This window comes from Heterodontus francisci, chromosome 26 (genome assembly GCF_036365525.1).
Source record: "Heterodontus francisci isolate sHetFra1 chromosome 26, sHetFra1.hap1, whole genome shotgun sequence".
Taxonomy (NCBI): domain Eukaryota; kingdom Metazoa; phylum Chordata; class Chondrichthyes; order Heterodontiformes; family Heterodontidae; genus Heterodontus; species Heterodontus francisci.
In genome coordinates this window covers 76,586,261-76,607,371 of record NC_090396.1, presented here as the reverse complement: position 1 = coordinate 76,607,371, position 21,111 = coordinate 76,586,261, and the positions used below count along the sequence as shown (strand labels likewise).

General features: G+C 47.7%; 1 protein-coding gene across 1 annotated transcript in view; it reads right to left on the bottom strand.

Moving 5' to 3' along the window:
- The window catches only part of pctp (phosphatidylcholine transfer protein), a 38,795-nt gene extending 18,132 nt beyond the window's left edge, over positions 1–20,663 (bottom strand). Inside the window, exons 1-3 of the mRNA XM_068058619.1 lie at positions 20,524–20,663; positions 9,566–9,683; positions 267–346 (exon numbers count right to left, since the gene is read on the bottom strand). Coding sequence (XP_067914720.1) covers positions 267–346; positions 9,566–9,683; positions 20,524–20,640 — 315 coding nt within the window. The 5' untranslated portion in view covers positions 20,641–20,663. The remainder of the gene's footprint in view (positions 1–266; positions 347–9,565; positions 9,684–20,523) is intronic.
- Between the last annotated feature and the right edge of the window lie 448 nt (positions 20,664–21,111).

Here is a 21,111-nt window from a genome sequence, read left to right as displayed (position 1 = left end):
GCTCAGGGATATAGTGGATCCCAATATCTTGCTGCATTAAAGCATTTATCACATGAATTCAGAAGGTGACTGAGGTCACATTCAAACAGTGAATAAAACTTCAACATTTCACTGGCAACAAACCACTTTCTCAAAACAACTGAGAAAACAATAACTCTAACTCCAAAGAAATCTGAACTCCCCACACAGTACCCCTCCACCCTGCTAGACTCCTCGGCACTGCAGTTAGAAAAACAAACAGGACACTCCAACACTGGAAAGGATACATCTCGGTTGGACATAAGGAATGGGTATTTGACTTCCCAATAAATCACCTTCCGCCCATCACAATCCTGCTCACAAAGCTCTGCAGAGTAAAAGAAAAGATTGAATGTTTAATATTAAACTAACATCAATTTCTCTGAGCATCAGCATGTAGCTACACCATTAATATCGGTGCTTCTGTCCATTTAACTTCACCCCCACCTCCTCCCGATTCACATTCCAGGGTGTAGGACCACAGGCACCAGCCTTTTTAAAAAATTCTTTCAGGGGATGTAGCCGTCGTTGGTTAGGCCAGCATTTGTTGCTCCAATTGTCCTCGATAAGGTGGTGGTGAGCTGCTTTCCTGAACCGCTGCAGTCCATGTGGGGTAGGTACACCCGCAGTGCTGTTAGGAAGGGAGTTCCAGGATTTTGACCCAGTGACAGTGAAGGAACGGCGATATAGTTTCAAGTCAGGATGGTGTGTGACTTGGAGGGGAACTTGCAGGTGGTGGTGTTCCCATGCATTTGCTGCCCTTGTCCTTCTACGTGGAAGAGGTTGCGGGTTTGGAAGGTGCTGTCTAAGGAGCCTTGGTAAGTTGCTGTAGTGCATCTTGTAGATGGTACACACTGCTGTCACTGTGCGTCGGTGGTGGAGGGAGTGAATGTTTACGGTGGTGGATGAGGTGCCAATCAAGCGGACTGCTTTGTCCTGGATGGTGTCAAGTTTCTTGAACGTTATTGGAGCTGCGCCCATCCAGGCAAGTGGAGAGTATTCCATCACACTCCTGACTTGTGCCTAGTTGATGGTGGACAAGCTTTGGGGAGTCAAGAGGTGAGTTACTCGCCACTGAATTTCCAGTCACTGACCTGCTCTTGTAGCCAGAGTATTTATATGGCTACTCCAGTTCAGTTTCTGGTCAATGGTAACCCCCAGAATGTTGATAGTGGGGGATTCAGTGGTGGTAATGTCATTGAATGTCAACGGGAGATGGTTAGATTCTCTCCTGCTGCAATGGTCATTGCCTGGCATGAGTGGCACGAATGTTACTTGCCACTTATTAGCCCAAGCCTGGATATTGTCCAGGTCTTGCTGCATGTGGACACAGAATGTTTCAGTACTTGAGGAGTTGTGAATCACTGTCTAATCAGTGAACATCCCCACTTCTGACCTTGTGGTGGAAGGAAGGTCATTGATGAAGCAGCTGAAAATGCCCTCCAGTAATCTCCCAACAGGGCATAATACACAGCAGGCCATTTAATTGGCAGGAGCATCACAGGCTAGTCCCATTTTGTTCTCCCCCAACACTTACCCTGAACAACTCCAGTCATTTTTCCCCTACATAACTTGACTCATGACAAACTAATCCCAGTACCCGTACACTATCCCTGAAATTAGTTCACGCACAGTCGGATGGAACCTGGGACCGCCTGGCCTATGGGGGAAAGAGGCCACAACATAAAAAAATCTAAATCCTTTTATAACACACTACCAAGTAACATAAAAAGAATAGTTCTGCAATATGCTTTGCATTAAAATAGACAGTTTGAAACCAACTAGGCGTTCCTGTAGGGAAGGGGAAGGGCTGCACTAATTAAAAAAAGCAAAACAAAGCACTGAGAATGTAATGACGTTTAACTAAAATAACCAAATCCCTATAGAGTGCAAGGCCTCAGCTCATCAGTGAAGGGAAACCAATCTCCGATCAAAAATTGTTAGACTGACCCGTCAAACGCTCCCAGGACAGGTACAGCATGGGGTTAGATACAGAGTAAAGCTCCCTCTACACTGTCCCATCAAACACTCCCAGGACAGGTACAGCATGGGGTTAGATACAGAGTAAAGCTCCCTCTACACTGTCCCCATCAAACACTCCCAGGACAGGTACAGCATGGGGTTAGATACAGAGTAAAGCTCCCTCTACACTGTCCCCATCAAACACTCCCAGGACAGGTACAGCATGGGGTTAGATACAGAGTAAAGCTCCCTTCTACACTGTCCCATCAAACACTCCCAGGACAGGTACAGCACGGGGTTAGATACAGAGTAAAGCTCCCTTCTACACTGTCCCATCAAACACTCCCAGGACAGGTACAGCAGAGGAACGTAGGTGTAGGCCATTCAGTCCTTTGAGCCTGCTCCACCATTCAATACGATCATGGCTGATCATCCACTTCAATGTCTTTTCCCACACTATCCTCATATCCCTTTATGTCATTGGTATTTAGAAATCTGTTAATCTCTGCTTTAAAGATACTCAATGACTGAGCTTCCACAGCCCTCTGGGGTAGAGAATTCCAAAGATTCACAACCCTCTGAGTAAAGAAATTTCTCCTCATCTCTGTCCTAAGTGGCTTCCCCCTTATTTTGAAATTGTGTCCCCTGGTTCTAGACTCTCCAACCAGGGGAAACATCTTACCTGCATCTACCTGTCTATCCCTTTAAGTATTTTGTAGGTTTCAATGAGATCACCTCTCATTCTTCGAAACTCTAGAGAATACAGGCCCAGTTTCCCCAATCTCTCTTCATAGGACAGTCCCGCCATCCCGGGAACAAGTCTGGTGAACCTTCGTGGCACTCCCTCTATAGCAATAATATCCTTCCTATGGTAAGGGGACCAAAACTACACGCAGTACACCAGGTGCGGTCTAACCAAGGTTCTGTACAACTGAAGCAGGACTTCACTACTCCTGTACTCAAATCCTCTTGCAATAAAGGCTAGCATACCATTAGCCTTCCTAATGCTTGCTGCACCTGCATGTTAGCTTTCAGTGACTTATTGACGAGGACACCCAGGTCCCTTTGTACATCGACACTTTTTAATCTCTGGATTAGATAGACAGTAAAGGTCCCCCTATACTTTCATAGGGACATAGGGAGGCCATTCAGTCCCTCGAGCCTGTTCTGCCATTCAATGAGATCATGGCTGATCTGATCTGTTTCAATCGTGTGCTTTAATCCCAAACTTAGAAGAGCACTCCCATTGTAAAGCAGTGCATCCTTCAACTACCAGTTTAATGGGATGTTATGAGCAGCTTTGATCTATGGGTCTGCACCCTTTGGGAAGTGATCATCCAAAACTCTCATCCAACCAGCGGAGGCTGGATTCAAACACATATTGTTGAGATGAATGAGCTAATTCAACCTTAGCAAACGTATTGTTTGTTCTTTAAAACCCAAGAGTTTTTATGTAGCAGAAATAGAGAAGATGCTCTCAATTGTGAGGGAGACCAGAACTAGAGTCACAGAGAGATACAGCACTGAAACAGGCCCTTCGGCCCACCGAGTCTGTGCCGACCAACAACCACCCATTTATACTAATCCTACATTAATCCCATATTCCCTACCACATCCCTACTGTTTTCCTACCACCTACCTACACTAGGGGCAATTTACAATGGCTAATTTACCTATCAACCTGCAAGTCTTTGGCTGTGGGAGGAAACCAGAGCACCTGGCGGAAATCCATGCAGTCACAGGGAAAACTTGCAAACTCCGAACAGGCAGTACCCAGACCCGAACTCGGGTTGCTGGAGCTGTGAGGCTGCAGTGCTAACCACTGCGCCACTGTGCCGCCCCAGGGGCTATAAATAGAAGATAGCCACTAATAAATCCAAGAAGGCATTCAGGAGAAACCTCTTTACCCAGAGAGTGGTGAGAATGTGGAACTCACTACCACAGGGAGTAGTTGAGGCTAATAGCATAGATACATTGAAGGGAAAGCTAGATAAACGCCAGAGGGAAAAAGGAATAGAAGATGCTGATAAAATGGGATGAAGTAAGGTAGGAGGAGGCTCCTGTGGAACATAAAGACTGGGATGGATCTAACGGGCTGAATGATGTGTTACTGTGCTGCACATTCTATGTAAAAACATTGTTTAAGAAGTTTTCACATTACTCATGACCTAATCTACAGTACTCAAACAAGTACAAAATGTCTCAGCTAATCTAGTGATAACCAGACAAGGGGTTAGACAGAAATGAACATTACCTGAAGGTGGTGTTCCGAAGGAGACCACACTGCAAGCAGCCCACAAATAAATTAAACACAGAAAACAAACCCTGAAGCAGTACAGTAAACAGGTTTTTGGATCCAAGTAATACTTTGTTTTAATCATTTTAATATAGTTCATTTTCATCAACCTTCGGTTTCTAGCATTTGATCATGGAATGGGAGCATTGCTCTGAGAACATCTCATCCTGAAATGTTTCATCAGATCTGGAGGGGAACTTAATCAGCTGTGTATAACTGCAGTAGTATGTGTGATTGCCAATCCATTGACATTCGTGTGTGCACAGCTACACTGGACCAGCTGGAATGGGAAACACTGCTGAACAGGCCAAAGTCATCAGTTAGAAAGGTCAGGTGGCTGGACAGCGAAGATGAAGGCTGATAATACAAACAACACTTTATCCCAAAAACCATTTCACCCTGTGTAACTGGTCAAACATCACTCAGGTTACTAGAGAGAATATCCCCCCAAAAAAGTTAACAGGCAGAAAATCTCAGTGCTGTCTGCACAGGGTGGAACTTCCCAGGAATTTCCTGGGCTGGTTGTTTTAAAACACAAATAGTCTGCAATATAAAAAAAGACATGTTACCACCCCCGACCCCCTCCCCCCGACCCCACCACACCACACACCAGAGGAGTCTTCAACATCACACAGAGAAAGTGGAAAGAAAATGATTGTATAAAGATTGCCTGACCTGTAGTTCAGTAAAGCTCACAGATGTAGTGCAGCTGTTTAAACAAAGAACTACATCAAAACATCTCAGCCGGGAATTTCCTCGGAGCTGCTCCCACTGCGCCGCAATTCTAACGGACGGACGGACGGAGAAGCAGTACCAGCTGAGAAAATTGCCCGCCTTTGAAAATACTGAGCAATACACACAATACTAAATTACATACTGAATATTTGTTTACATCCTGATCATTTAAAGTCAGTGACTTCACAACGCTTACGGTGTACAACACACTGCACTTCATTTGACACCAAGCCATATAAGGAGATATGAGGTCAGGTGGCCAGAACCTTGGTTAGGAAGGAGCGCTGTAAAGTTGGAAAGCGAGGTGGAGGGGTTTAGGGCGGGAACTGCAGAGCTCAGGGCCTAGACAGCTGAAGGCACAGCCGCCAATGGTGGAGCGATTAAAATTGGGGATGCACAAAAGGCCAGAATTGGTGGAGCGCAGATATAAGAACATAATAAGAGTAGGAGTAGGCCATTCAGCCCTTCGAGCCCACTCCGCTGATCAATGTGATCATGGCTGATCTTTCACTTCAACACCATTTTCCTGCACCATCCCCGTATCCTGTGATGATTTTAATATGTAGAAATCCAACGATCTCGGTCTTGAACATACTCAATGACTGAGCCTCCACAGCCCTCTGGGACAGAGAATTCCAAAGATTCACCAACCTCAGTGAGGAACTTCCTCCTCATCTCAGTCCTAAATGGCCTTTCTCCTTATTCTGATACTGTGCCCCCTGGTTCTACACTCCCCAGCCAGGTGAAACATCCTTCCTGCATTAACCCTGTCGAGCCCTGTCAGAATTTTGTACGTTTGAATGAGATCACCTTTTACTCTTCTAAACTCCAGAGAATAAAGGCCCAGTCTATTTAATCTTTCCTCATAGGACAATCCCTTCATCCCAGGAAATAGTTTGGTGAACCTCCGTTGCACTCCCTCTACGGCATGTCTATCTTTCCTTGGGTAAGGAGACCAAAACTGTACACAATACTCCAGGTGCAGTCTCATCAAGACTCTATATAATGGCAGTAAGATATCTTTACTCCTATACTCAAACAAGAGCACAAGGAGGAGTAGGCAATTCAGCCCCTCGAACCTGCTCCGCCATTCAATACAATCATGGCTGATCTCATCTCAGCAACAACTCCACTTTCCTGCCCGTTCTCCATAACCCTTCAACCCATTACTAAATAAAAATCTGTCTATCTCCTCCTTAAATTTACCCAATGTCCCGGTATCCACCGCACTCTGGGGTAGTGAATTCCACAGACTCACGACCCTTTGAGAGAAGTAATTTCTCCTCACCTGTTTTAAATCTGCTACCCCTTATCCTAAAACTATGACCTCTTGTTCTATATTGCCCCACAAGAGGAAACATTCTCTCTACGTCTACTTTGTCAACCCCCTTAATCATCTTATATACCTCAATTAGATCTCCTCTCATTCTTCTAAATTCCAGAGAGTAAAGACCTAAACTGCTCATTCTCTCTTCATAAGACAAATCCCTCATCCTTGGAATCAATCTAGTGTACCTCCTCTGAACTGCCTCCAATGCAACTATATAATTTCTCAAGTAAGGGGACCAAAACTGCACGCAATACTCCAGGTGCGCTCTCACCAATGCCTTGTACAGTTGCAGCAACACTTCCCAACTTTTATAAAAGCAAAATACTGCGGATGCTGGAAATCTGAAATAAAAACAAGAAATGCTGGAACCACTCAGCAGGTCTGGCAGCATCTGTGAAAAGAGAAGCAGAGTTAACGTTTCGGGTCAGTGACCCTTCTTCATCCGAAACGTTAACTCTGCTTCTCTTTTCACAGATGCTGCCAGACCTGCTGAGTGGTTCCAGCATTTCTTGTTTTTATCCCAACTTTTATACTTTATTCCTTTAGCAATAAATGCCAAAATTCCATTTGCCTTCCTTATTACCTGCTGCACCTGCATACTAGTTTTCTGTGATTCATGCACGAGGACACCCAGATCCCTCTGCACCGAAGCATTCTGAAGTTTCTCTCCATTTAGATAATAATTTGCCTTTCTATTCTTCCGACCAAAATGGATAACCTCACACTTATCCACGTTAAAATCCATCTGCCAAATTTTGGCCCATTTATCTAACCTATCCATATCCATTTATAAATTTCTTATTTCTTTATTGCTTACCCACCTATTTTAGTGTCATCTGTAAATTTGGCTATAGTACCTTCTATCCCTGCATCCAAGTCATTTATATAGATTGTAAATAGTTGGGGCCCCGAGGACCGAACCCCTCGTAATAGGCCAATATACCATTTGCTGCCTTAATTGCTTGTTGTACCTACATGTTAGCTTTCAGTGACACATGAACAAGGACACCCAAGTCCCTTTGAAGTTCAACACTTCCCAGCCTCTCACCGTTTAAGAAATACTCTGTATTTCTGTTTTTCCTACCAAAGTGGATAACCTCACATTTCTCCACATTGTATTCCATCTGCTAAATCTTTGCTCAGTCACTTAGCCTCTCCAATGAGGGTTGTAACACTGGGGAAAATTACAGAGATAGGGAGGGGCAAGGAAATGGAGGAACTTGAAAACAAGAATGAGAATTTTCAAATTGAGGCATTGCTTAACAGGGAGTCAATGTAGATCACCAAAGCACAGGGATGATGGGTGAACAAGACTTATTGAGAGTTTGGACACAGGCAGAATTTGGATGTCTTCAGGTTCATGGAGGGTGGAAGATGGGAGGCCAGACAGGAGAGCATTGGAATAGTCAAGTTTAGAGATAAAAGCTTGGATGAGGGTTTCAGCACTAGATGAACTGAGGCAGGGGCTAAGTTGAACGATGTTACAGGGTGGAAATGAGTGGTCTTAGTCATGACGCAAATACAAGGACAGTGTAGGACACATAAATCACTAACAGACACCCAATACTCATCGTTAGGGGGACATCAGCAAAGCGGTAATGTTACTGGATGAGTTATCCAGAGGCCTGCACTAATGCTCTGGAAGCATGAGCTCAAATCCTACCATGACAGCTAGAATTTAAACCCATTTTATTTCTATTTATTTATTAATTGAACATGAAACGACCGGATTGTTGTAAAAACCCATCTGGTTCACTAATGTAATTCAGTGAAGGAAATCTGCCATTCTTACCTAGTCTAACCTCCACGTGATTCCAGATCCACAACAAAGAGGTTGATTCTTAACTGCCCTCTGAAATGGCCTAGCAAGCCGTGCACTCAATTGTATCAAGCTGCTATGGAAAAAGGCACTGTGGGTGTACCTACATCACATGGACTGCAACAGTTCAAGACGGCTCACCACCATCTTCTCAAGGGCAATTAGGGATGAGTAATGACATTCACATCCCATGAAAGAATTTTTAAAAACACAATGGAGGGTGCCCTCAGTGTGAAGACGGAGACAAGGAATGTGAGATGGTCTCTTCTACCAATACTGTGCATTCTGTGCCTCTTCCAAGTGGTGTCCAACATGGAAGAGCAATAATTCATTGGCTGGAGGGGGCAGTAGGTGGTGATCAGCAGGAGGTTGCCTTGCCCATGTTTGACTTGATGCCATGAGACTCATGGGGTCTGGAGTCAATGTGGAGGATGCCCAGGGCCATTCCCTCCCAAATGTATACCACTGCACCGCCACCTCTAGTGGAGGAGGAGTCTGGGACATTGGCAGTAAGGTACGAGTGTGACTATGTCAGGCTGTTGCTTGACTAGTCTATTGGACAACTCTCCCAATTTTGGCACAAACCTCCAGATGTTAGTTAGGAGGACCAGGATCAACCAGACAAGGTGTGCCTGTGTCATTTTTGGTGCCTAGATTGATATCAGATGGACCATCTGACTTTTCTGTAGTGGTTTGATACAACTGAGTGTCTTGCTAGGCCATTTCAGAGGGCAGTTAAGAGTCAACCACATCGCTGTGGGTCTGGAGTCACATGCAGGGAGACTGGGTAAGGACGGCAGATTTCCTTCCCTAAAGGACATTAATGAACCAGATGGGTTTTTACGACAATCCAGTCATTTCATGATTATTAATGAGACGAGCATTTTATTCCAGATTAATTAATTGAATTTAAATTCCTCCAGCTGCCGGAGTGGGATTTGAATTCACTTCTCTGGAGCATCAGCCCGGGCCTCTGAATTACTAGTCCATTACCACTATGCTATCACACCCCTCTCCTCTCCTGAAGGTGGTGTCTTCTCTCTTGGTTCGAGTTCCACAGATACTAGCATCTGTTGTACCTTGTTCACACTCGAGACTAGACAATGACTGATGACCCAATTCTGACCTTACCCTATTGTTATATATTTCAGCAGAGATTAGTGGACAGTGATCAGGAGCAGGACCACTCCTATTGCCTCCCCTTTCATAGCTCAGGAACATGCAGTTGAAGAAATGTGGAAGTTTCCAGGTAGATGTGGCTTGGTACCACACAAGGTACCTAATGTTTTGAAGAGCAGCCATTAAGAGCCTGGACTTGTGTATTCTACAGTAGTCTCTTCAGTTTGAGAAAACAAGGCAAGCTGTCCTTGAAACACCACCAATACAGTAAACACTGCGAACCAACCTTTCACATAATTATCCCATTGCTTCCTATATTCCAGATCCATGTACACAGCCACATACAACTCTGGACTGCAATCTGAAAACGTTCCATAGATCTTGTATTCATAAAGGCACGATTCCTGAAAAATACAGAAACAGAAAGTTGAAAAGGGTCATGCAGTCCTCACCAGACTGGAAGCCAGCACTGCTGAAATCCCACAGGATGAGAAAGCAGCACCAGCTCCAGATAAGGTCCAGTTGTACCAAGCACAGCAGCAGAATCACAGGGTGTGAGAGCTTTTCGCCAACTATCAAAAAAGCCATATGAATGATACCATCAGATAATGACAGTGGGTTAGCAGCAGATAAACGCACTATTAACAAATATGAGGGGAATGTCCAATGAGGAGAGATTGAGAAGACTAGGCCATTATTCCCTGGAGTTTAGAAGAATTGAGAGTTTAGAAAATTTCACAGAATCACTACAGCACAGGAGGAGGCCATTCAGTCCATCGTGTCTGCACTAGCTCGCTGAATGAGCAATTCACCCAATGCCATTCCCCTGCCTTTTCCCCGTAACCCTGCACATTCTTTTCAGATAAGAGTCATAGCTTCAAGTCATCCAAAACTCTGCTGCCCATACCTTAACTCAATCCAAGTCCCATTCCCCTACCACCCTTGTGCTCGCTGACCTACATTGGCTCCCAGTCAAGCAACATCTTGATTTTAAAATTCTCACCCTTGTTTTCAAATCCCTCCATGGCCTTACCCCCTCCCTATCTCTAATCTCCTGCAGCCCCACAACCCTCCAAGATATCTGCACTCCTCTAATTTTGGCCTCTTGTGCAGCACTGATTTTAATCCCTCCTGCATTGGTGGCCATGCCTTCAGTTGCCTAGGCCCAAAGCTCTGGAAGACCCTCCCTACACCACTCTACCTTGCTTTCCCCCTTTAAGACACTCATTAAAGCCTACCTCTTTGACAAAGCTTTTGGTCATCTGACTGGATATATCCTTATGTGGCTCGGTGTCATTTTGTTTTGTAATGCTCCCGTGAAACGCCTTGGGATGTTTTATTACATTCCTTTTTCCTTTTGGGCCTCCTTGTCTCGAGAGACAATGGATACGCGCCTGGAGGTGGTCAGTGGTTTGTGAAGCAGCGCCTGGAGTGGCTATAAAGGCCAATTCTGGAGTGACAGGCTCTTCCACAGGTGCTGCAGAGAAATTTGTTTGTCGGGGCTGTTGCACAGTTGGCTCTCCCCTTGCGCCTCTGTCTTTTTTCCTGCCAACTACTAAGTCTCTTCAACTCGCCACAATTTAGCCCTGTCTTTATGGCTGCCCGCTAGCTCTGGCGAATGCTGGCAACTGACTCCCACGACTTGTGATCAATGTCACACGATTTCATGTCGCGTTTGCAGACGTCTTTATAGCGGAGACATGGACGGCCGGTGGGTCTGATACCAGTGGCGAGCTCGCTGTACAATGTGTCTTTGGGGATCCTGCCATCTTCCATGCGGCTCACATGGCCAAGCCATCTCAAGCGCCGCTGACTCAGTAGTGTGTATAAGCTGGGGGTGTTGGCCGCTTCAAGGACTTCTGTGTTGGAGATACGGTCCTGCCACCTGATGCCAAGTATTCTCCGCAGGCAACGAAGATGGAATGAATTGAGACATCGCTCTTGGCTGGCATACGTTGTCCAGGCCTCGCTGCCATAGAGCAAGGTACTGAGGACACAGGCCTGATACACTCGGACTTTTGTGTTCCGTGTCAGTGCGCCATTTGCCCACACTCTCTTGGCCAGTCTGGACATAGCAGTGGAAGCCTTACCCATGCTCTTGTTGATTTCTGCATCTAGAGACAGGTTACTGGTGATAGTTGAGCATTACATTAAAAGTTCGATATAAATATAAGTTATTTGTTTGCTGAGATGATCAAATTGAAATATAAAATTAAGGAGCTTGACAGGGTAAATGCTGAGAGGTCGTTGCCTCTGGCTGGAGAATCTAAAACACAGGGTCACAGTCACAGGATAAGGGGTTGGCCATTTCAAACTGACATAAGAAGTTTCTTCACTCGAAGCATTACTGATCTCAAATTCTTTACCACAGACAGCTGTGCACGCTGAGTTGAGTATATTCAAGTCTGAGATCGATAGATTTTTGGGACCTAAGAAAATTAAGGGATATGGGTGTATTCCAGAAAGCCAGTTGGTGAAGGATATAACTGGAGCCAATCTTCACGCAATTTTATAAGCATTTACACAGTTACAGATTACAAGCAAGCAGCTCCTAACCCCACCCACCACAGATTCAGTTTGTGTCTATTGAACTAACAGGAAATAGAGTCGGGATAAATGGGGAATTTTCAGATTGGCAAACTATAACAAGCGAGGTGCCACAGGGATCAGTGCTGAGGCCTCAACTATTTATAATCTTTTTTAATAACTTGGATGAAAGGATTGACTATTGCAGACAAATCTGATAATACAAAAGTAAGCAAGCAAGCTGTGAGAACACAAAAAGTCTGCAAAGGGATATAGATAGGTTGCGAGTGGGCAAACATTTGGCAGATGGAGTATAATGTGGGAAAATGTGAGGTTGTCCACTTTGGTGGGAAGAATAGAAAAGCAGATTTGTTGTTTTTTTTTAACATGGAGACTGCAGAATGCTGCGGTTCAGAGGGATCTGGGCGTCCTTGTACACGAAACACAAAATGTTAGCATGCAGGGACAATGTGCAGTACTTAGGAAGACAAATGGAATGTTGGCATTTATTGTAAGGGGATGGAGTATAAAAGTAGGGAAGCCTTGCTATAATTGCACAGGGCATTGGTGAGACCACACCTAGAGTATTGTTTAGTTTAGTTTTAGTTTAGTTTAGAGATACAGCACTGAAACAGGCCCTTCGGCCCACCGAGTCTGTGCCGACCATCAACCACCCATTTATACTAATCCTACACTAATTCCATATTCCTACCACATCCCCATCTGTCCCTATATTTCCCTACCACCTACCTATACTAGGGGCAATTGCTAAGGCCAATTTACCTATCAACCTGCAAGTCTTTGGCATGTGGGAGGAAACCGACGCAAACACAGGGAGAACTTGCAAACTCCACACAGGCAGTACCCAGAATTGAACCCGGGTCACTGGAGCTGTGAGGCTGCGGTGCTAACCACTGCGCCGCCCACACAGTTTTGTCTCCTTATTTATGAAGGGATATACTTGCATTGGAGACAGTTCAGAGAAGGTTCACTCAGCTGATTCCTGAGATGAAGGTGTTGTTGTGAGGAAAGGTTGAGCAGGTTGGGTCAATACTCATTAGAATTTAGATAAATGAGGTGTGAAAAATGTAAAAAAGAACGTAAAAAAAAAGGAAGAAAAAATAACCGACTCCCACAGCTACCTCGACTACACTTCTTCACACCCTACCTCCTGTAAGGACTCCATTCCATTCTCCCAGTTTCTCCGTCTCCGACGCATCTGCTCTGATGATGCTACCTTCCATGACGTTGCTTCTGATATGACCTCCTTTTTCCTCAACCGAGGATTTCCCCCCACTGTGGTTGACAGGGCCCTCAACCGTGTTCGGCCCATTCCCCGCACCTCTACCTTCACCCCTTCCCCTCCCTCCCAGAACCGTGACAGGGTTCCCCTTGTCCTCACTTTTCACCCCATCAGCCTCCATATCCAAAGGATCATCCTCCGCCATTTCCGCCACCTCCAGCGTGATGCCACTACCAGTCGCATCTTCCCCTCCCTTCCCCTGTCAGCATTCCGAAGGGATCATTCCCTCCGCGACACCCTGGTCCACTCCTCCATTACCCCCACCACCTCGTCCCCGTCCCATGGCACCTTCCCCTGCAATCGCAGGAGGTGTAATACCTGCCCATTTACCTCCTCACTATCCCAGGCCCCAAACACTCCTTTCAGGTGAAGCAGCGATTTACTTGTACTTCTTTCAATGTAGTATACTGTATTCACTGCTCACAGTGTGGTCTCCTCTACATTGGGGAGACCAAGCGCAGACTGGGTGACCGCTTTGCGGAACATCTCCGCTCAGTCCGCAAGCAGGACCCTGAGCTTCCGGTTGCTTGCCATTTCAACACTCCCCCCTGCTCTCATGCTCACATCTCTGTCCTGGGATTGCTGCAGTGTTCCAGTGAACATCAACGCAAGCTCGAGGAACAGCATCTCATTTACCAATTAGGCACACTACAGCCTGCCGGACTGAACATTGAGTTTAATAATTTCAGAGCATGACAGCCCCCCATTTTACTTTCATTTTTAGTTTTTTTCCTTCCTTTTTTTTTTACATTCTTTTTCACATTTTTCACCATCTTTTTTTTTGCATTTAGTTTGTTCAGTTTGCTTACCCACTGTTTTTTTTCAGGTTTGCACCTGCTGCTGTTCAATATTCAGTGTATTAATACCTAATCTGTACTAATGCTTTGTCTTTCAACACACCATTAACATATTGTTTGCCTTTGCTCCGTGACCTTTTGGTCAGCTATGTGGCCTGGTCCAATCTAGACCTCCTTTGTTATCTCTTGCCCCACCCCCACCTCACTTGCTTATAACCTGTGACTTTTCTAATATTTGTCAGTTCCGAAGAAGGGTCACGTTAGGGTTAACTCTGCTTCTCTTTTCACAGATGCTGCCAGACCTGCTGAGTGGTTCCAGCATTTCTTGTTTTTATTTCAGATTTCCAGCATCCGCAGTATTTTGCTTTTATATCAGATCAGCCATGATCTTATTGAATGGTGGGGCAGACGTAAGGGGCCAAAAGGCCTACTCCTGCTCCTATTACGTTCTTCTAGGGGCTCGGGTGGACCAAGTTAATGCCCACCATCTGCATACAATTAAACACAATATACAATTAACAATGGGAATGGTGCAGGAACGTGGAGTTGAGCTATATCTGTCATGATCTTATTGAATAGCGAAGCAGGCCAAAGGGCCACATGGCCTACTCCAGCTCCTATGTTTCTTTATATGCTTCCTACAGTGTCAGTGCACAGCCAAATGAAATATTACATTCACAATGAAGAATCTGACCTGAAACCACCTCATTCTGAGTATATGCGAACCATTTCCTTCCTGTTGAACATTCCTGCACCATTACCCCGAGCAGAACATGTCATCTTCTCTGCAGCCTAAGTGACCAGTGACCCTTCTACTTGGTGGGATCTGATCAAAAACGGTTAAGCAATTGCATATGGTGTGCCATGCAGGAGAGGGATTGATCATGAACCCGCAGAGCCAATGGAGGGTATTTCAGGTACCACACTGACTGTCAGAGTGTGGTACAATGCCAATCATGAAGCTTTCTCCCAGCTTTTTCAGCAGTTCTATCACAGAGACATAAGCAGGGTAAATCATTAGCTTTCAAAGCACTTCCCCTCAGCTCCATCTCAGCCACTCCTCGTTTCTGTGGGAATGTCTCTCTGCACCACTCTCCACAAATGATGATAGCCTGCCAATGGCCTGGACCAACTTCTCCAATTTTCCAGCAACGCTACAAACAAACTCGTCTCCTGCCAGCTTCCATGTTCCTCTACAAATAAAACAGCTATACAACGTTAAACTAGAACTCCTGGTCTCTCCACAGCTGCTCACCATTAATTAACACAAATCCAGAACACACAGTTCAAACACTTAATGTGTCTCTTGGCTGCTTTTTCAATTATTATTGAATACAAATTGCCTCAAGTACTCAGCTTGTCTCTTTCTCCAATGTACACAAAATTTAACTCATCAATTCTTAGAACCATGAAATAATTGTAGAGTCCTAGAGTTATACAGCACAGAAACAGGCCCTTCAGCCCACCGAGTCTGTGCTGACCAACAACCACCCATTTATACTACTCCTACATTAATCCCATATTCCCTACCACATCCCCACCATTCTCCTACCACCTACCTACACAAGGGGCAATTTACAATGGCCAATTTAACTATCAACCTGCAAGTCTTTGGCAGTGGGAGGAAACTGGAGCACCTGGCAGAAACCCATGCGGTCACACGGAGAACTTGCAAACTCCGCACAGGCAGTACCCAGAACCGAACCCGGGTAGCTGGAGCTGTGAGGCTGCGGTGCTAACCACTGCACCGGCCTACTATATCCTTACTAGTCCTCCAACTTCTTTCCTGTTTAATGTCTGTTGTGCTCAGCAAAGCAATACAGATAAACGCTGAAAACTGGAACATTTTTCCATTCTATTACCACTACACTGTCTCCAACAAACACTCCCAGGACAGGTACAGCACGGGGTTAGATACAGAGTAAAGCTCCCTCTACACTTCCCCCTGCATTTGCCACCAAGATCCAGAAGAAACTCGTCGATTTCTTCTGGGGCAAGAGGAAACACTGGGTCTCTGCCGCGGTCCTGAGTCTCCCGATCGAGGAGGGCAGCCAGTCGCTGGTGTGCATCCGCGCCCAGGCTGCGACTCTCCGCTTTCGGACCCTGCAGAGATACCTGTGCGTCGAGCGTCCTCCCGGATGGTGTGCGCTGGCGACGTATTTTTTCCGCCAGTGTCACTGCCTTCAAGACGACACGCAGCTCCCGGTGGAGTCCGTTAGCCGCGCCTCTCTGAGGGAGTTACCTGTCTTTTACCGGGATCTATTCCAAGTCTCGAACATGGTCACCTCCAGTCAGGGCGCTCCCCCAGTGACGGAGGAGCGCGCCTCGGCTGCCCAGGCGGCCAACTCCGGGGACGGGCCGGCGGGCGGAGGAATAGCCGAAACACCCGGGACGCCCCTCACTGCGGGTGGCGAGGGGGCTCGGGAGTGCGGAGCGCTCCCGGCCGAGCTGACCCCTGCTTGGCCGGAACTGCTCATCGGACCCAGGCCCCGAAACCCTCCTCGGGAGCCGGTCCTGCACAACTCGAGCCGCCTCTCGGAAATGTCCTCCGTGCCATTCCAATTGGTGCAGAGGGGTTTCCTGTACGGGCTGCTCCTGCACACTCTCCACTTCCTCGCCCGCCGGCCGGAAACGCCCTGGCGGTCCGCGTTGCCATCTGGCGGCGAGGGGAAATCCCGATGGAGGTCTCTCGACGCGGGAGTCTTCCCCCTTTGCATCGGGGACCTGGGGTGGAGGGTGTTGCACAGAGCAGTCCCGTGCAATTGACTTTTAAGTAGGTTCACGGACTCCCAGGCCGCCTGTGCTTTCTGCGGCCTGGACGAGTCCGCGTTCCACGTATATACAGAGTGTGTGAGGTTGCAGCCCCTGTTTGAGTATTTGAAGGGCTGCTCCTCAAGTTCTGGCTGCACTTCAGTCCCACGCTCCTTATCTTTGGGCACCCGGTGCAGAGGGGCGTGGGCCAGGAGGGGGATCTCCTCGTCGGTCTGCTCCTGGGCCTGGCCAAGGTGGCCATTCACAGGTCCAGGCTGTGGGCCGTCAGGGGGTCCGTCCTCCCCGATTGCCTGCCCCTCTTCCGCGGTTACGTTCGCGCCCGGGTGTCCCTGGAGAAGGAGCATGCGGTGCCCACCAGTACGCTTGAGGCCTTCCGCGACCGGTGGGCACCGCAGGGACTGGAGTGCATCGACGACGCCAAGAATGGCATTTTAATTTGAGTTTTTTTGTTTATCTGTTTTTTAATAAAGTTATTTTAAAAAATATGTATATAAAGGGGACCTGAGGAATAAATGCCCCCTCGACATGAATTTTTTAAAAAAGGGGGTTTGATTGAGTAAAGCTCCCTCTACACCGCCCCCTACATTTGCCACCAAGATCCAGAAGAAACTCGTCGATTTCTTCTGGGGCAAGAGGAAACACTGGGTCTCTGCTGCGGTCCCGAGTCTCCCGATTGAGGAGGGCGGCCAGTCGCTGGTGTGTATCTGCACCCAGGCTGCGACTCTCCGCCTTCGGACCCTGCAGAGATACCTGTACGTCGAGCGTCCTCCCAAATAGTGTGCACTGGCGATGTATTTTTTTCCGCCGGGGCATTGCCTTCAAGACACGCAGCTCCCATCGGAGACCATTCGCCGTGCCTCTCTGAGGGAGTTGCCTGTCTTTTACCGGGATCTATTCAGAGTCCGGAACATGGTCGCCTCCAGTCACGGCGCTCCCCCGGTGGAGGAGAGCGTCTCAACTGTCCGGGAGGCCAGCTCTGGGGACAGACCGACGGGCGGAGCAGTAGCCGACACCCCCGGATACCCCTCGATACTGGTGACGAAGGGGCTTGGAAGTGTGGCGCGCTCCCAGCCAAGCTGAACCCCGCTCGGCCAGAACTGCTCATCAGACCCAGGCCCCGTAACCCTCCTCGGGAGCTGGTCCCGCACAACACAAGCCACCACTCTGAAATGCCCTCTGTGCCATTTCACATACTGCGGAGGGGTTTCCTGTATGGGCTGCTCCTGCACGCTCTCCACTTCCTCGCCCTTGTCAGCCAGCTGTACACGCCGTCATTCCTGTAGCCTGGACAAGTCCGTGTTCCATGTATATATGGAGTGTGTGAGGTTGAAGCCCCTGTTTGAGTATTTGAAGGGGATGCTCCTCAAGTTATGGCTGCACTGCAGCCCCACACTCCTGATCTTCGGGCACCCGGTACGGAGGGGCATGGGCTGGGAGGAGGATCTCGTCGGTCTGCTCCTGGGCCTGGCCAAGGTGGCAATTCACAAGTCTAGACTGCGGTCTGTCAGGGGGGGTCCATCCACCCCGATTACCTGCTCTTTTTCCGTGGTGAGTTCACGCCCGGGTTTCTCTGGAAAAGGAGCATGCGGTGTCCGCCAGTTTGCTTTCCGTGACCAGTTGGCAACGTTGGGGCTGGAGTGCATCAATGATGCCGAGAATGGCATTTTAATTTGAGTTTTTGTTTTATTTATTCAATTTTAATAAAGTTATTTTATAAAATGTAAATAAGGGGGGGCCTGAAGAATAAAGGCTCCCTCGACATAAAAAACATTTAAAAAACAGGTTAGATACTGAGTAAATCAGCTGTGCATGACATATCCACAAAGGCTCCAACTTTGGCCTCACGTCCCATGGGTGGATACAAAATTGGCTCAGCGGTAGGAAACAAAGGGTAATTGTTGACGGGTGTTTTAGCGACTGGAGGCCTGTTTCCAGTGGCGTTCCGCAGGACTCAGTACTGGGTCCCCTGCTATTTGTGGTGTATATTAACGATTTGGATGTAAATGTAGGGGGCATAATCAAGAAGTCTGCAGACGACAAAGATTGGCCATGTGGTAGATAGCGAGGAGGATAGCTGTAGGCTACAGGAAGATATTGATGGTCTGGTCAGATGGGCAGAAAAAAGGCAAATGGAATTCAACCTGGAGAAGTGTGAGGTGATGTATTTGGGGAGGTCAAACAAGGCAAAGGAATACACGATTAATGGGAAAATACTGAGAAGTGTAGAGGAAGTGAGGGACCTTGGAGTGAATGTCCACAGATCCCTGAAGGTAGCAGGACGGGTTGATAAGTGGTTAAGAAGGCATATGGAATCCTTTCCTTTATTAGCCGAGGTATAGAATATAAGAGCAGGGAGGTTATGCTGGAACTGTATAACTCATTGGTTAGGCCACAACTTGAGTACTGTGTGCAGTTCTGGTCACCTCATTACAGAAAGGATGTAATTGTACTAGAGAGGGTACAGAGGAGATTTACGAGGATGTTGCCAGGAATAGAAAAATGCAGCTATGAGGAAAGATTGGATAGGCTGGGGTTGTTCTCCTTGGAACAGAAAAGGGTGAGGGGAGATCTGATTGAAAAGTGCAAAATTGTGAGGGGCCTGGATAGAGTGGAGGCGAAGGGTCTATTCACCTTAGCAGAGGTGTCAGTGACGAGGGGGCATAGATTTAAAGTGATTGGTCAAAAGATTAGAGGGGAGATGAGGAAAAACATTTTCACCCAGAGGGTGATGATGGTCAGGAACTCACTGCCTGAAAGGGTAATTGAGGCAGAAACCCTCAACTCATTCAGGAGTCTGGATATGCACCTCAAGTGCTGTAATCTGCAGGGCTACGGACCAAATGCTGGAAGGTGGGATTAGAATAGGTGGATCGTTTTTCAGCCAGCACAGACACGATGGGCCAAGTGGCCTCTTTCTGTGCCTTAAACTTTCTCTGATTCTTTGAAGAAACAGACAATCAGGCAGCAAACTATTGCTGCTTAAAGCATTCAGTGGGAATCGGGTCAGAATGCCACAAACATCTTGTGCAAGAGTCTTCAAACTTGGAGTGTGATTTACAACCCATCAGACATTGAAGGGTTAACAAGGTATACAGTTTAAATGTTTAAACGGTGTAAAACACCCCGAAGGTGTGAAGTGGTGTCCTGTACAGACTGACCTTTAATTACAGACTGGAGATTCAATAAAGGACAAAGGACTGCTTCCGGGTCAAAGTACAAGTCAACATTTACATTATCACTCAATCATTTAAACATTACTTTGAGAGAAGGAATGGCAGCAATCTCAGGTGGAGAATGGCCCCTTCTCCACTTCACACTCTCTCACTCTCCTCCTCACTCTCCTTCCCCTCCTCTACCCCCTCACTCTCAGCCTCACCCTCACTCTCCACCCTCACTCTCCCCATCCTCACTCTCCCCATCCTCCTCCTCCCCCTCACCCTCCCCCTCCCCCTCACCCTCACCCTCCCATCACCCTCCCCTTCACTCTCACCCTCCCCTCACTCTCACCCTCCCCCTCACCTTCACCCTCCCCCTCACCGTCACCTCACCCTCCCCTCACCCTTACTCTCCTCCTCCCCTCACCCTCACCCTCCCCTTCACCCTCCCCCTCACCTCACCCTCCCCTCACCCTCACCCTCCCCTCACCTTCCCCTCACCCTCCCCCTCACCCTCACCGTCACCTCACCCTCCCCCTCACCCTCCCCCTCACCCTCACCGTCACCCTCACCTCACCCTCCCCCGTCACCCTCTCCCTCTCCCTCTCACTCACTCCCACCCGACCCCGGTCTCCCGCAGTGTGACGGCCGGCCCAGCCCCGGGCTCCTCCACTCTGTCCCCGGGCCCTACCTGGCGGTAGAGGCGGTAGATACTGAACCCTGCCACCTCCAGGTAGAATTGCCAGTCTCCGCCCAGCTGCGGCCCCTCCAGCTCCCGCCAGACCCCCTCCGGGCAGCACAGCGCCATAGCAACAAGTCACGTGGCAGCTGCTGGCCCCGCCCCGAAAGAGCTACCGGTCACGTGGTACACACACCAGTCCCAGGATCAGTGAGGGGCTCAGGATAGTGTCCATCAAACAGCCAATCAAAACCCATCATCAACCCCCATCAAAACCCCCATAAAACCCCCATCAAAACCCATCATAACCCCCATAAAAGCCCCATCAAAACCCACCATCAACCCCCATCAAAACCCCCATAAAACCCCCATCATAACCCCCATAAAAGCCCCATCAAAACCCACCATCAACCCCCATCAAAACCCCCATCAAAACCCATCATAACCCCCATAAAAGCCCCATCAAAACCCACCATCAACCCCCATCAAAACCCATCATAACCCCCATAAAAGCCCCATCAAAACCCATCATCAACCCCCATCAAAACCCCCATAAAACCCCCATCAAAACCCATCATAACCCCCATAAAAGCCCCATCA